Raw genomic sequence first — 16663 nt, 5'->3', positions numbered from 1 at the left:
GTGAGCCCATCCTTAAAACCCTGAAGAGCCAGATTACATTATCACCCTTGCAGCTGTGCCCATCCTTGCACGCACCACAGATGGTACCAGCACCCAGACCAAAATCCACATCTTCTTGCCCGGTGCATTGCCAGTGCTTTGCGCTTGGCTTAGGGCCAGTTGAAAATATTCTGACATCCTCCAGCGGAAAGTGCCATTTAATCAAAATAGGAGCTTGCCAAGGGATTGCTTGCAGCCAGAAATGACAAGAAACCTTTAGAGGATAAAAGTGAATTTTAAGTAAAAGGGGAGAAGGTCAAGGTGTTTCAATTTATTCTCATCAGAGTGGATAGTTTTTTTGGGGTGGATTGCCATTCTTCAACCAAAGATCATCATCACGTGCTTTTTAGATGTGAAAGCACAATTCTGAGCAAAACTGTTGATTTTTTCTGAAATTCGTTCAAATTCAGAATGAAAAGGTGTGAATCAAAAGCGATGCTGAAAGGGAATGAAATGGATTCCAGTGAGAGAGAAAACGACCACGCTGAATTTTTACCACCTCTGAAGTGGAGATTTTGATGGGCTTGTCACCTGCTCTGCTCGCTGCAAGGGCAGTGTTCCCCCAGCATCAGTTTGCTCAGACTCCATACGTACCACTTCTGAGAACTCTTCCTTTCTCACAGGAATGGGGTTTATTTATTTTTTTTTTAAACTACCTAGATGACCTATGTTCGAACTTCATGTATTTGGCTGCTGAAACAGATCTGGATGGGATCCAACACTTGGTGCCCCTCCCATTACTATCACAGAGTCCTTCACCCATGGGATGAAAAGTGGTTTGTAACAAATACGCAGTGCATTGGATCCATTTGTCTCCACAGATGCTGGGAGGAATAAGCTATGATATAATGGATTTTGGCTACAACCACAGGAATGCAGGAATTACCAGGACCAGACTGGACCAGAAACCAGACTACTCCAGCTTTCGATCTCCAAACTCTTTAGAGACAGCTGAGAACTTCACAGTGATCACTCATGCAGCAATGCACCCGCAGGGAAAACTGATTTGTGTCTCGCTTCATCATTTGTAAACCTTATTGAAGCAAATATTTTAACTCAGCTAATACAACTGAGGGCATTCTTGCACTCATGGCAGTATTAATTCTTTAAACCACGTTATCTGTAAAACAAACCACTCTGTGTCATACAGGTCTGTGATCACAGGGTTAGTCCTCCCTTCAAACTGCACCAAGAGACACCAGACAGTAGTGTGTGTTCTCATTACTATGTCAGTGGATTTTTTAACTGCAAGAAGCACTGTTTGTCCAGGGCTAGGACACTGTGGACTTATCTGCATAAAAATATTTGTGGCAGGCAGAGGACAGGGTGGTCCTTCCAGCTATGTGCCAAAGAAATTCAAAGCATTTGCAAGTCTGTACTCTGAATTCTTCTTAAAGGTAGCAGAAATGGTGCAAGTTGAGTTTTTGGAGCATCCCAGCAGTATCTCAGACCTTCAGAAGGAGTTATGTTGATGCCAAAGAAGAGATACAACGGTATTTAAAGCCTGTAATAAAGCTGTGAAAGTGTGAATGAGCTTCAAGTGAAAATCACAAATCCACCCCTTTCTGAGACTCATGGAATGAAATTTGGGGATGAAGAAAAGTCATGGGAGTCAAGAAACTGGGATTGAGGTACTAAAAAAAAAAAAAAAAAAGACTGAAGAGACACCACAGTGTTCTCCAGGAAAGACAGTCTTCTGCTCTATGAGGAATTTTTCAGACAAATCTTAAGAGAGAAAGGCAGCATTTTCACCTAGAAGATCATGTTGTTGACCAGGTTTTGACCCTAATACTAATCATCAGCTAGCAAAGAGACTCATCACAGAATTTATGGATTTCAAGTGGGTATTTGAAAAACTTCATCATGACTCATTTGAGAGCAATGTGAACCGTTATGGCAAGCCAGCAAAAATAATTACCATCATAAAGGCTTTATATCAAGGTTGAGCCTGTGCAAAGTATATGCAGGCTCGAGGGAATGATTTACACAGATAGCAATGTCAAACAAGGTGGTGCTTGGCAGGGCAGGTGATCTGCTGTGAGATAAAGGTGAGGATGGAGCCACGGGCAGTGCAATAGCCATTCGCTACACTTTTATATGTGATGAAGTATTTGCAAGTGCCTGAGCGCCCAGACGCCTGTCCAACACTACAAAAAGAGAATTAGTTGTCAGTTATGAGGAAAAAAAAAAAAAAGCAAATGCGATGAGTCACTCAACTCCAGCTTACTTTCAAGAGCAATGGCATACAAAACCAGGGGCAGTTTATATATTTGGCAGTAAAATGATGGAAGGCAATCATACCAAAAATTGGCAAGGAGCAGCTGTGTTGGCCAGGATGGGGTTTGGTCATGTGGAGCTGAAAGAACACATGATGAAATTTTTGAGGTGAAATGTTATTTTCCATCCTAATAAATAGATATAAAGGATAGCAATCAATCAAAGGTGCAAACGAGTCAGATGCATTCCTCGGGCATGTGACAATGACCCAGTAAGTATGAAAGGAAGCTGAAACCCCAGTAAGGGCTGAGACGTGTCAAAGCTTCACCACATGCCATGGAGCAGCTGGAGGACTATGAGGGACGTCACACAGAGCAAAAAGGGTAAGAAAACATGAGTCTGGACTTAAGCAGAAACAAGGAGTATCAGACAATATGCTGTGATATGGACTCAGACTAGGCAATGTCTCATCTCATGCTCTGCCCTCCCACCTTCCTGGTGATGCCGACAGGGAACAACTCCAGTTTTACCTGCTGGGATTGCTGAAGTATCTCAGCTCCTCGCCACACTCTGAAGACTGGTATTTCCCTGCAATGTTAAATTCATAAAAATCACAGAATCATAGAATATTTGCGTTGGAAAGGAACTCTGCAGATGGTTTAGTCCAACCCCTGTTCAAAACAGGGGCAGCCACAGCAGCTCAGGACTGTGTCCAGTTGGGTTTTGAGTATCTCTAAGGATGGAGACTCAAGTTGGGGTGTTTTTTCATGCTTAACTCTAAGAATTTGCTTCATCCTCCGTAGCTTAAAGTGATCATAAGCATGGACCAATAGTTAAGCTGCTCCTTGAATGCCTGCTGGAAACCGTAACCCCTCTCCAGGTCTGACTTCCAAAGACAGAAGAAGCAGGCCGAGAGCAAAGGGGGAACAGAAGAGATAAATGACATCTCATTTTCCTGGACAGCCTCATTTTTCATCAAGTTTTTCAGGAGCTGTGGCCAAGTGTCCCTTTGAAGACCATTCCCAGACTTGAGGGAGCAGGCACCATTACTGAGCTGCCTCTGGCAGCAAATGGCTACAGGCAGAAGAAAAGATGCACCAACATGTCTATGCTGTGCCTTGATGATGAATCCCTTCGAGCAGAGGTTGCCTTTACACTCAGTGCTTGTGCAGCACCTAGCATAGCAGAAGACTGGTTTCTTGGCTACATCTACACCATGAGGGACCCTGAGAGATGTTCTCAGCCTTGCTGGAGGGAGCCAAGATGTGGCCAGGGCACACATGTGGTCAGGTGTAACCCCACAGTCCAAGTAATAAATCACCAACATTACAGCTCTGACATTGTACCACACTAAATAATGCAGAAGTATGTTTGAGAAGGAGGCAGTAATTATAACTGAAGCATAGAAACCATCTAGGGAAGAAGTGTTATCTTTACAGATAAAATCAGTAATAAATGCTACTGCATTCATAAATAAAGATCAGTCTGGAAACAAACCCTGAGTGGTGTCATGGAAAGTTCACAGCAATCGACAGCTTCACGGCTCCTTCCTGCTCCTTGTGCCTTCACTCAGAGGCTTTAAAGGCTTTAGAAAGCTTTCCCTTTACTCAGGCTCGATTTTAATTGGAAATATAAAGCAATACAAAACAGTAAACAAACAGGCATTGGGGTCCGGGAAATGAGAGTCTAAATCTGCCCTGGCTTTTATCAGGTTTTACAAAGCAGAGCTCAGGGCGTATAAACCATGGCCCCTATCAAAGGTTTGAAGGGAACAATGTGAAATATATGGAGGGAAGAAAAGGGGAAATATGTTGGCTTGGGGGGAAGAAGAGTCATGCTGTGAAAAATTGCCTGAAATTATCTGCTGTGAAGGTCACTCTGATTTTCTCCCTTGTCCTCCAACTTGATCACACACATGTCTTGAGGTCCTATGTCCATCGTGTCTCCCAGCCTGGCCTCTATGTGTTGGACATTGCCTGCAGATCTGCATCCCATCCCGATGCCCAAGCAGCTCTGCAGACACGGGGTACAGCCCCATGGACCCCAAAGCAGCTCGGCTGGGACACAGGGGCTAAAACAGTCCCAGGAACCTTCTGGGAAATATAAATGCAGGCGAATCTGACTGCGAGTTTCCTCTCAGCTGGCTGACACCCAAAATGCCTCCCTCCCTCTCTCCCTCGATTTTGCTCAGACAGTGCCGCTTCGCCGGTTGCTTTGCTCCAAGCCCATCAGCTGTTTTTGTTTCCAAAGGCTTTGCGTGGTTTTGCTTTTTGATGTGATGCTGATACCGTCTGCCGCACTCATTTTTCCACGGTCAGTAAGTCATCCTAAAAATTCCTCAGCGCCCATTAAACTAATGGGGCTGACCTGACACGCACAGGGCTTGTAGCAATAAAAGCCAATTATAAAATGAAGAATTATTTTAAATGGGTTTCTGATTCTGGGTACTGGGCCCAGGAGACAGCCCTGGGCAAGGCTGAAGGTATGAATGCACCTTGACAATCTCTGCTGGGAAACCTGTGCTGGAAAGGCTGGGCAATGCTTTTTTCTCTAAAAAAACCCAAACCTCTTGAACTTCACATTTCTCCCTTCCCTCCCAGCTCAAATCCCAGCCCTAGCTCAGCAAACCCAGTGGGACTTTGGCCAGGAAAGGGCAGGATTTTCCCCAAAGGCCCCAGTCCTTCAGCTCCATATTTATCTTCAGAAGAGGCCAGTTGGATACCCTTGTGCTGGGCGCCTGCTGGGAAACAGTCACGAAGAACTGGAGTATTTGGCTGTTGGTCTTTTTTGAAAGCTGAGCATAAATTTTCTTTTTTGCTGGTTGATGGTTTTATTATTTGCAGCAAGATAAGAGCATTCTTTGCCTATAAACCTGGTGCTTCACAGATGGGCTCATCTTCTGCCAGTTCCCATCAATGCTGGGTAAGGTTAAAGGGGGCTCAACTAACACGTATCTCCCAGGGGTCTCTCTGGGATGGCAGAGTTATGGCTTTGCAAACACAAGGCTGACATATATTCTGGATTTTTCCAGTCCCACCTCTCCAAAATGTCCATAGCCACAATAAAACATTTAAATAACAAAATCCTAAAACTTCCTAAATTTCCAAATCCCAAAGTCTGAAGAAAATGTTGTTCCAGTATTGCAAACCTCAGATATTCAATTGCATCAGAGTCCCTGAAGCCAGAAGCTTGGCTTTCTAATCATGTAGATATGTTAAGACCTTTTCTCTCATTTTCTGGTTTCTAAAGCCCTCTGCATCCTTGCTTCAGATCTCTTCTTGGCACCCAGATGGGCTAGAAATCTGCTCTTGGTATTAAGGACAGTGACCATCACAGCAGTGCAGTGTTGACTCTGGCCCTGCAATGCTTCTGGTAACACAACATGATGAGGAGCTGAGTACAGCAAGAAAAATAAGGTATGGAAGAATAGTAGAGATTGATCCTCATCTGGTGTAAAAGAAATGATGACAAATGACACCATTTGAAGATCCAAATATCTTAAAAGTCTTGACATCAATCCCGAGTCTTACTCTCACTCTCAACAGCATTGGTTCCCTCTCCAAAATGCCATGGGAATCACAGCAAGGAGACCCTGACCAGCTGGTAGAGATCAGCAATGATCTCTCCTTGTTTCTGTCTTCTAGGAAACAAATTCTGGGTCGTTAGTGGCTCTCTGCTCTTCAGAGGCCTCATGAGCACCTGAACTATCTCATCTCCAAAGGGAACGAGGGTAAAAGGAGCGGGGGGAAAGGCAGCAGGCGTTTAACTGCTCTCAGGCTGCTCCTTTGTGCCAAGACCACTCCATCTCCAGTATTGTTTACACTGAAATAAAAGCTGAACAGTGTCAGATCTTAAAATAACTTGCTGTTTGTGGAGCAGGAAAACCAGGGTCAGGGAAGTTTGGAACAAATTTAAAGAGGCAGGATGACTAAGGAATGAACTGGGACTCAGGCAACGAGGGGTTCGCATGCACCTGAAGTTCAACCATGAGCCTGGTATAAAGTGAGTTGGAGTCACTGGGTTTCCCCCATCCATTCCAGTGAGGCTGGGTCAAGCCCGGGGCTGAGACATGACATCTGCATTTCTCCTCCCAGAGTGAATCTGCAGCCTTGTCTGTTTCCCTTGTTAGGAAAACTGAGAACATGGTAGAGAAGGATCAGTGGGACTGATCCAAATGCACTCAAGATGTGCAACCAGTGGGTCTAGATGTGACATATGGTGTTTTCAGAGAAGGAGCTCCATGATACTGAGTGCAGAAAGTATTGATGGGAACACTGAGGAAAAGGCTAAATCTATATGCATGGGAGGATGTTGGGCGAGAGGAAAGGGCTCAAGGACCCCACATTGCTGTCCCAACACAGGCCACCTCCAAGTCCCAAATGGGGCAGGGAACTTTAGATCTTTGTGTAGGTGAACAAGACATGGGAAAGTGGGATACATGGAGAGAACCCAATCAGATTTGTCCCATCCATCCCATGGGTCAAGCTCAACTCAACCATAATCTTGTTCATCGCTTGTCATAGAGTGCTGGGGGACAGACTGGCCTCCAAGTGAGCTGATATCCAAGTAAAACCCATACCAGAGCTTAAAGATGAAGTCAATACCAATTGACTTGCATCAATAGAAGCTGAGGAATCAAGTCCTGGTCCAGCTTGAGGGCACAAGGCTCCACAGGGGGCTGCCTGCTCTGCTGCCCTTAGGTGGCAGTGCTGCCTGCAGACACCAAAACAAAGCGCACCAGGACCCAGGTGCTTTCAGGGACACAAGAACACGCCCACATCTCTCTCCTTACCCGCTTTTCTCAGCCCCCATTCCTCAGCCCCTGGCACGCTCTCTGCCATGGTGCTGGGTTTGTAACTCCTCCAGGGCGCAAGCAGGGAAGGAAGGAGGCGTGTGTCGGGCACAATAGCAAGGAAGTACCTGGTCTTGTGGTGGTCATTAGTGTTTCCCCCCTGCTTCGGTTCCTCTTGGCCATGGGAGAGGTACCAGCAGCAGGAACGCAGGGGCTGCCCCAGAGCCATTACCTTGTGTGAGCTCCCTGGTGCCCCACTCCTGCATGCAGGGATGGCAAACACTGGTGATTTGGGGGTGTTTGGGGGAGGTGTGTGGCATACGATGTACAAATTTATTTTACTCTAGTCTTAGTACCTGCAGCCTCTTTGCTGAGCTTTTGGGCAGCTCCTGTCCTCCCAACAAGTCTTCAGGGTTATCTTTGTGCTGTTTTTTCCTCCAGGCCACCTTTAGCTTCCTTTGCTTGGCAAACACCCATGTAAACCTGGCTGCAAGGGACCGATGGAGCAGGAGGCATTGTTGGCCTGATCTTGGGATCAACATGTTTTTGGGGGAGAAGTGAGGAGGAAGCAAGAGCAGCCATACGGGCTCACAGTACTGACTGGTAGGCAGCCTGTGTGAGCAGGCAGCAGGTTGGGGAGCAACCAGCCAGCGATCCATATGGGACCCCCAGCCAAAGCAAGTCAAGTGAGTACTAAAGCAATAAATTTGCTCTCATGGGCTGGAGTAACTGGTGTCCGGAGGCTGATCTGGCAAACTGCTGGAGTTGAAGGAGGAAGGAGAGACAATCAGCTCTCTATTAAACATTAATGCTTGGTCCTGACTTGTGTTCAGCAAGACAGTAAAGGCCTTGGGATTGCTGGGGATTGATCCCAACCACGATACAAAATGCTATTGCTGAGCATTGGAGATGGAGCAAGGAGTGAGCTGAGGCCTGGGACTGCCCTGGCACAGACCCCTGGCAGAAAGCAGAGAATTAAAAAAAAAAAATAAAGTCCCAGATGAAAATAAAAGATGATGACATGCCTGGGCTGGGTGGGAGAGGCCACCACTGCCAGACACAAGCCATCGGGGCAAGACAGCGCCATCCTTTTCCCACGCCCCACTCACCCTCTCTGAGTGATGGGAGCCTTCAGCTCAGAGCAAGAACATTTACTCACCCACCAATATTCCCTTCCCTGCTTCCATGGCTGGGTTAAACCTCTAGCACAGGGGCATTAATGCAGTGCATGAATAAGCTCTTAAACTCCTCTGAGTGTTTGCTTAGCACCCATGAATCCAAGCCCCTGACCCACAGAGGAGGTGGAAGAGGAGCTCCAGGGAGGTGCTGGGGGTAGCACAGTAAATTCGGATAGAGGTAATAAAGATATTGACCCCTCCAAAATAACTAACGCGTGCACAGGACCCCTGCAAGGACATACATTGGTTCAAGAGAAATTCAATTATGTTCTGCCGTAGCTGCACTTCTGTCATACTGGGAATGGGACAAGGCAGGGTTTTGTTTGAAGCATCAGCTCTGGAAAGAGTTAATGGCACACGAGTTATGTGTAGTGGGATTTGGTATTTTTTTTAACTCCAACAAACAAAGCATATGAGAAAATCCAGTTCACAGCTGAGCCCTGGCTGCCTGCCCACTAGGGCAGGGAAAATGCAGATGGTTTGAAATACCCACGCGCCTGCGTTTCTCCCACAGCCCGTGGCTCAGGGTCCCCGGCAGGTCTCCCCCCATTGTATTTGAGTCAGCCAAGGTGGCAGCAGTGCAAATTTCAGTGTAAAAGCAGCACTGAGCCAGGAGCTAATCTACTTTCCTCGAGCACCTTCGTCTTCCTTGGACCTGCAGAGGAGCTGGGATCCTGCAAGGCTCTGCTTGTTCAAAAATAGTAATTAGCTCTCAAAGTAAATAGGTGTTAACAGAAACAAAAAGCTTCGCCGCAGTCTGGGTAAACACCTTAGAGTAAATTTAATTTCCCTTCTCCTGGCAGATGTAATCACACTGCTCTGCAATTGTTTTCAGGTTGGGGCGGGGAGCGAAGCCACTGTGGTGGCTTTGCGGAGCGGCTGCTCCTCGGCAGTGCCGGGGCAGCCAGCAGTACCCGCCACTTCACTGACATTTAGGTCCCTGAGGCTGAAATGAGCTTCCTTTCAACAAACCAGATGTGTAATGCAGCTGGCGATCAGCTAAGCCAGCAGCTAACCGTAGCATGACGTTAAACTGCCCTAAACTCCATCCTCTTTTTTAATCCTTAGAGTCCCCCAGTCTAGACAGGACATGAAGGACTAATGTGAAAACCAAGCGACAGAAAATTTACACTCTGCCATCGAGCTGCACACAGAAAGAAGCATCAAAGGATATAAATTCATTTGGCCTTTTCATTTTTTTGCCTTTTGGGAGCGCAGGCAGCACCCAAGCATGGTCCCGGGCTGGTGCAGAGGGTTTGCAGCCAGTTTGCATCACCGCATGCAGCTGCTTTCGGGTTGCCTGTTTGCTCACTAAATTGTGCAGAAACCCGGCTTTTCCCTATCATCATAGGGAGCTGGTGAAATAGACTTTTACCCAAACTGCCCCAAAGGCTAATGAGCTTTTCCTCCACCACCGGTGGGTTAAAAGCAAACTGGTGGTTGGGGCTCAGCTGATGTGGGGTCCCTTCAAGCCGGAAGTAATTCAGCATGTGATGGCACCTGTAGTGAACACTTTTGCCAGTGATGGAGTGTTTCCCCCGCCAGGAGGTGAATATAACCCAGGCGGGAACAGCTCAGCTTTGGGGCCAGACCCAGCAAGGCTTTTGGGTCAGTATAAAGCAGTCACGCACCCAGGAACGAGTACAACCAGAAAAATGTGCACAGCAGCTTCCCTGGCAGTTTCTGATCTTGTTCTGCCACGCTGCCTGTCTGCTGAGAGAGGGAGGTTTAGTTAATTAATTGCTACAATTAGCATGGAGCTATTCCTGCCCATGATGGTTACCTCTTCCTCCCCTTTTTGGTGCATCCAATTACTGACTCATTCATTCTCCAAGGCAGAGGCTACAACAATGCACAGAGAGGACTGAGGATGAGGAGATGAAGGTCTAAGAAATATCAGATGTCCTGAGCTCTATTTCTACCCAGGAACAGTCTTAATCTCATGCAAACACTTCATCCTCTCCCATCCATCAACCCATGGCTTCAAGGAGGTGAAGGGGTAGCACAGCAGTTACAAATATTACCATGACTGCTTTATTTCTCCCTCCAACTGACCCATCAGGAAGGATGGGTGAAGGGCTTCTGTAAGCCAAGATGGACAAGACTCCCAATACCCATCACACTGCAACGATCCCTCAACCTCTCTGCCCAGCCTTGGGCCATGGTTCCTTCAAACAAACATTATCTACTTTGGGAAATTGATGATTTATTTGCCATTACTTAACAGGTTCGGTGAAGGAAAGGTGAGCGTGGGGTCACTGCTTCGGCGAGCACCAAAGAGAAGCACCAGCCCTGAATAATTCATGCTCCCTCTTTTCTACAGCATCTGGACACATCTGCTGTGTTCGCTGTTGCAGGCTTTTTCTCGGCTGACTCAGAAAATCACGCTTTGGCAGCTGGGTACTGTTTCAAGTGGGTACTTTCCCTACAGCATTAAAGAGCTGTGATTTTGTTACAAATAGGGATTTTTGTTCCTCTTTTGCTGATGTCACTCCATGATCCTGCAGGGAATTGCACTCGGATCTCTGCAGCCTGACGAGCCCTATGTGCCCTTTGGGACAGATGTACTTGCAAGCGGGAGATTGTTTTTCCTTTTGCTGCCCAGATTTATATTTCACTGAAGTCCAGTATCGATCCCACTGCCGCTGGGCTGAAAGCTCATTTTACTAAATGGGAAGAAAAACAGTTCCCCCAGCTGAACGCACGCAAAATGGAAAATCCTGCATCAAAACAACTCTTAAAAAAGGGGCCTGAACGATTTCGCTGATCCTCCAGGACTGTGCTGCTGACATTGGGACGGGATGTAATTTATTTAGCATGACCTTTCCCTGAAAGACCGCACTGGCGGTGTTATCAAGGATCCTTTCTACCACTTGTACACCCATTGCCAAGGTGACGTCCCGTTTCATGCGTCAGCCAGTGAAGATCACATCCACGCTGCTGTGATGCTTTGTTTGCTGTCCTGCCTGACAAGCTCTTGGCAGGGTTTCAGCTCCCGCGGATGGCAGCTGCTCCATGAGGGAGCAAAACAGATTCAGGCTGGACGTTATTATGGGGAGTTTCATGTAGACAGAGGATGGGACTGGACTCCCCTGGATGAGACTGGACCATGGATGAGATAAAGAAAAGATGCCCAGAGGTGCTACCAGGAGTAATGGGACCGGCAGGCACTGTACCCCATGCTCACCCCCCATCCCATCTCACTCGGGATTTATGTGAAGTGGAGGCAGCTCGCTGGCACTCACCACAGAGGCTTGCCAAAGTGCAGTTGGGTTTGGATGGCGGAGCATGACTGGTGGAACAGGTCCCACCGCTGCACAAAACCACACAGTGTTTTCCTCTCCCCTCCCAGCGTTTTCCCAGCTGGTCCCAGGAGGAAGATGGGGATGCAGGTGGGTGTGTCTGTCCTTCACATGAGAGCCTGTCAGCAGTGGGGACAACTGCAGCAGGGAAGGACATGGTGCCAGTAAAGGGACCCACTTTACACGCTTCTCCCCCACTCCACCAAGGGATTGAAACTTCTGAATGAGGGGGATTTTAATTTCTGGTTCCCATGACTCTTAAAGGGACTTCTGTGATGGATGAGGACAAAGGCTGCAGCTAAGAAAGTCCCCAAACCCCACCAACTTCTTACAATAGACTTGAAGGTCTACAGTTACGGGGGTGTGGAAATGAATTAGGTGGCTCACAGGCGCAAAACCTGCTCTGCTTCATATGTCAAATGTAAGAAAGCCTTATGGAGGTTTCCCTCCATATGGAGGTCTCCATCCATTTCCCATTCCAGCCCTCCCAGCCTCATGGTGGCCTGCACCCCCCTCCCACAGGTCTGATCTGAAAGAGGAGCTGGGCTCCGTTGAGAGGACAGGACAGGAGATGCTCTTGGCTGTGGACACGGCTCTCACGGTACCTGTGTTCTCCTCAGACTGGTTGAAGCCACAGATCTGACAGATGCTGCGAACCCATTTGTTCATGTCGTCCTCAGTCTCAGCCACCAGGTAGAAGGTCCTGTCACTGGTCTTGATGTCAAAGATGTAGCTATCTTGTAGCTCCTTCTTATTGAAGGTCAGCCCTGCATCCACTTGCTCGCAGAAATTGAGGTTGATTACACGCAAAGGTTTCTTGGAGTGGTCATTTTTGTAGTATTCCAGGACATCGGGGTCCCCACTCATCCGACCGCTGCGCAGGACAAACCAGCGTTTCTTCCATGCCTGAAACCAAGAAGAGAGGAAACATGAACATCATCGCTTGAGTTGTGAGAGCCGAGAAACCACTGCCAGGCACAGGGTGACACAGATGGACATGACACCCCTCTGCCCCAGGATGCTCTGGGATGCTGCTCAAGACATCCCTGCAAGAGGTGCTCAGCTCAGTTCATCAGTTCAATACTCAAATCCCACTGGTTATCTGGGAGAATTAAATACTGAAATATCATTGTAGCTTAAGATGACCCTAAGAAGTGCTAGTTTTGAGGCTTAGAGCAACCTTGCTCCTACCGCAAGTTGCTTAGCGGCACTCCCAGGACCCAAATACCTTTTGCCCCTTCATGTGAGACAATCTGCAGGGTGGCATTACCAGTAATCACAGTGCTGAAATGCCTTCCAGCAGCTCGGAGGGGCTCAGGTGCTTCGGACACAGTGCCCTGGGTATTCTGCCCTTCAGAGAAACCCCTGAGAGCATCACAGCGTATGTCTGCAGATACTGACCATGACAATCCTATCTCTGTTTAAATGGCAAGATAGAAAGGCTAATAAAACCAACGGGGAACTTGTTTGGTTTCTTAAATATCAGGAATAATGCCAGGGAGACCCAGGGAGAATCCAAGCTTCATTTGTTTCTCAGCATCTTCTGCTCCCCAGTACATAGGAAACGCCTTAGCAAAGGAAAAGGTTATCATCGATTCTTCCGAGCACTGCCAACAGTGGCCCCTGGCCAAACCATCCAGGGAATGGACTCAGGGGTTACGGTGTTTGAAGCAAACTGGCAAAATAAATGTCAGCCATCAGCCCTGGCACTGGGAGCTGCGGTCTTTCTGCTCTCCCCATGCCAAACGCAGATGGGAGCCCACAGGAGGGGGAATAAACACAACAATAATGTGTTAAAAGCTCTGAGTTATATTACACAGAGAATCGTGCAGGTGTAACTCCCCATCCCATGGGCTGGAGGGGTGTTTTTTTGGGGGTGGGCTCTGCATGAGCATCCTGGCACCTGCAGAAGGGATGCATGGAACAAGAGACCACCTTGAGCTGCTCCCCATCGCAGAGCTATGCTGCCTTGTGCAGGGCTCAGCCCTCATGGCATATGGAAGGGAAGGATGATGTCTAAGTGTAGTCCTTGAAACATCTGTGTTCATTCAGGCTGCCTTTGAAGGCAGTGAAGGTTCAAGAGGTGCACGAACAACATCAGCTGGATACAGCCCACATGGATGAGCGGGGTGATGTGGGTTATTACCAGCTCTCCTGCATTACCCAACACAGACCTTGGTTTGCACCAAAGGATGCCAAGGGAAGAGATGTGATCCCCACTGTCCTGCCCTGGCTGTGGACACTTTGTTTTTTTATGAGATTTACCTTATTTATTTTTTTTTAAATCACCAGTTTTTAGGGTTCATATGATTATGAGAGGTTTGGTCATGAGGAAGCACATGATGTCCCTAAGAAGGAAGAACTAACAGCCATAAACATCTGTAGTAACCCAAGAGAGGCAGCAAGGTGAGTGGTGTGCTGGGACCTCTATGATGCTCCACGGGAGGTGACCACAGCCCTGTGAGGCTTTGCATATTGGCGATGGGCATGTGCTAGATCTCAGCTAGCCAATTGCACCAGGATCCCACAATTTTTGAGACTTTGGTGGCTGAGGGTAAGAAACCCCTATGATGTTTTCTCTGAATGGTCTGGCTCACACCGTTCTTCTCAAAGGCTTAAAAATAGCTTTTGTTGGTGTCTTTGAGATTTGTAACCAAATTAGTTTTGCACTAATTCTCAAACTGGCTCCCAGTGCCAGGAAAGCAACTTCAGTGCAATCTTCCAAATGCAGCGGAGCAGCAAATTGCTTAGTAAGAGAACGTGCAAGGCTGGCAGATTTTGGGTTCATCCAGGAGACGCTCACTCACTTTTCATCAAAATGGCTGCTTTTAGATGAAAAAAAACTGCACAGAGCAGAGCTGTGTCCATCAGGGAGAGAAAAAAACAATTTCACCAGGCAGCAGCAATAATTTGCTAGTCCATCTCCTCAAGATGGATCACCCAAATCATTGGGAAACAAACTCACAAACATTTTTGCTAGCCCTAGGTGGAAAATATCCCATTAGCGTCTTCCTATTAACACTGAGCCGTTTCTCTGCAGCCACTTGGCAGGACTAAGACATGGGCACACATCAGTGAGGTGGTCTGAAAGAAAATCAAGTTGTGCAACACACAAACCACCACCTGAATGAAGACATATCCAACACTAGTTCTTGCTACTTGGCTCGTTGCTTTCCAACTGTTTGGAGTCAAGCCTTGCAGCATCCCTTCATGGCTGAGAAGTTGTACTAAAAAACACACAAAATACAGAAACTAGACTCCAGAATTTAGAGCTTTCATGAAGAAAATAGGAGGAAATGCTGCAAGCGAGGCCAGCAATGCTACCACAGCTTCTCTTTTTATCACCAATGCCAGAGCCACAACTTCTCTAATTCTCTTTGGTCTGCCTGGTAGCAATGGAAAGCCCCACACAGTCAATATTTGGCAGAGAAAAGAGTATAACACATGCAGTTTGGTGGTGTTGAGTAAGTCCTAACACAAGCTGGTTGCAAAAGAACTGCTCTTGCCAGGACAAAATTTCTTGGGAAGCTTCAGGAGCTCAAGTATCACTGGAGGGTGGGATCCTTGGACAGGGCAACAGCCCCACCAATCTGGGATGCCCACCCTGCCCACCTCTGCTTGGTGCAATCCTGATGATCAAGAGTCACTGGTTTTCTTTTAGAACTGCTTCTGACCCAGAAAAACAGCTCATGGCAGCAGCCTCTGGACTTGTCTGTCCTGGACAGGTGGCTGCAGGCAGCACAGCTGGATACATCTCCCATGGCACATCTCCACAGCAGGACCAGCAGTTCCTGCCTCCTAAGATCAGTTTCTGAGCCAGAGAAATAAACATTGACTATTAGAAGAGAATGGAAGGAAATAAGAAAGAAATAGTCAGGAACCTTCTCATTTTTGTGGAGATTTTCCCCATTTCTTTGACTTTTTGAGCACTGAGCTCAGCAAGCATATTTTAGTTCTTCCCTAGAGATTTGCTACGTCTCCATTAGGAAGACGGCTCAGCTTGTGTTTGCCAGGCTGGGGCTGCTCTTGGAGCATCTCGTGGCACTAACGGAGCTCGCTTTGACATGTAGCAATATGTGGCAGAGGATACGCAGCCTGCAGCACGTGGCTCGTCCTCCTGGGATACTTGTTTCCCCATTCAAGCTATCAATATAATCAAAATCTTCTATGTTTAGGCTTCCCTTAAATATCACCTTCCTGCAAGAGAGTGATTTAAGGGTCTATCAACCAAGAGCTGCGACAGCAGTAGGATGCATAGGATCCATATGTGCATGGCAATTGCAGCCCATGCCAAAAGAGAGGAGGATGCAACTCCACAGGAACCTACACGCCGTTTCCGAGACCACCTTCTCCCACCATGGAGCTGTGATGGCCAATACGCATCTCTTCCTCCACCAGAATTTTTCTTCTCCCCTTATTTCCATTTCTTCCCATCAACTTTGAAGCCCCTGTTGCTGTCAGCCCGCTCCTGCCAAAACACTGCCTCACCAACATGTGGTGTGAGCCAAGGGCTGTGTTTGTTTAACAGCTTTACAACATAGACAGGCCAACAGCTAAACAGCCATAAGCCGGTGCCTTTGTGGCACAAATTTCCAGCTGTGTGGTCTTTTGCCTGCATCAGGTTGCTTCACAGTTGAATTACAGCTGCTAAAGGCCCTTAATATAACTGAGAAATATTTTGATGCTTGCCAATTACTTCGTTTAAAGACTTTTTGTTAAAAAAAAATGCCCATCATGCTGCCAGTGCAACGTAAACCCTCCCTGAGTGCTGAGAACTATGACTGCTGCTTGATTGCTTTCTACCTCTGCCTGATTGCTTTCTACCTCAACAGTGATGTGGCAAGTTAAAGTTTGCAAAGCCGACCCCTTTCCAGCTGGATGCTACCTGGAATTGGTTGTTTTATGGGTTGAACAGTTGGTTGGCACAGCTGAGGTGGTGCTGCTGGGTTCGTTGGCTGAGTGCACTTAGCAGGGATGCTCTGGGGGGCTCGGGCAGTGGTTGGACCCTTCCTGTCCCATCTGCTGGGTGAGGAACCAGGAGAGCCCAACTGGAGAGGTGGCTGCTCTTGCGCAACTGAGATACCATCATGGGACATGTTCTGACCACACCATGAGTGAGGTCACTCACGTCCCCT

General features: G+C 47.5%; 1 protein-coding gene across 1 annotated transcript in view; it reads right to left on the bottom strand.

Moving 5' to 3' along the window:
- GAB2 (GRB2 associated binding protein 2) overlaps positions 1–16663 on the bottom strand; it is a 96568-nt gene that overhangs the window by 29778 nt on the left and 50127 nt on the right. The window contains exon 2 of the mRNA XM_074860414.1: positions 12134–12434. Coding sequence (XP_074716515.1) covers positions 12134–12434 — 301 coding nt within the window. The remainder of the gene's footprint in view (positions 1–12133; positions 12435–16663) is intronic.

Source organism: Strix uralensis, chromosome 2 (genome assembly GCF_047716275.1).
Source record: "Strix uralensis isolate ZFMK-TIS-50842 chromosome 2, bStrUra1, whole genome shotgun sequence".
Classification (NCBI taxonomy): Eukaryota; Metazoa; Chordata; class Aves; order Strigiformes; family Strigidae; genus Strix; species Strix uralensis.
Note: the sequence above shows the minus strand (reverse complement) of the source record. Positions and strands in the feature narration are given on the sequence as shown.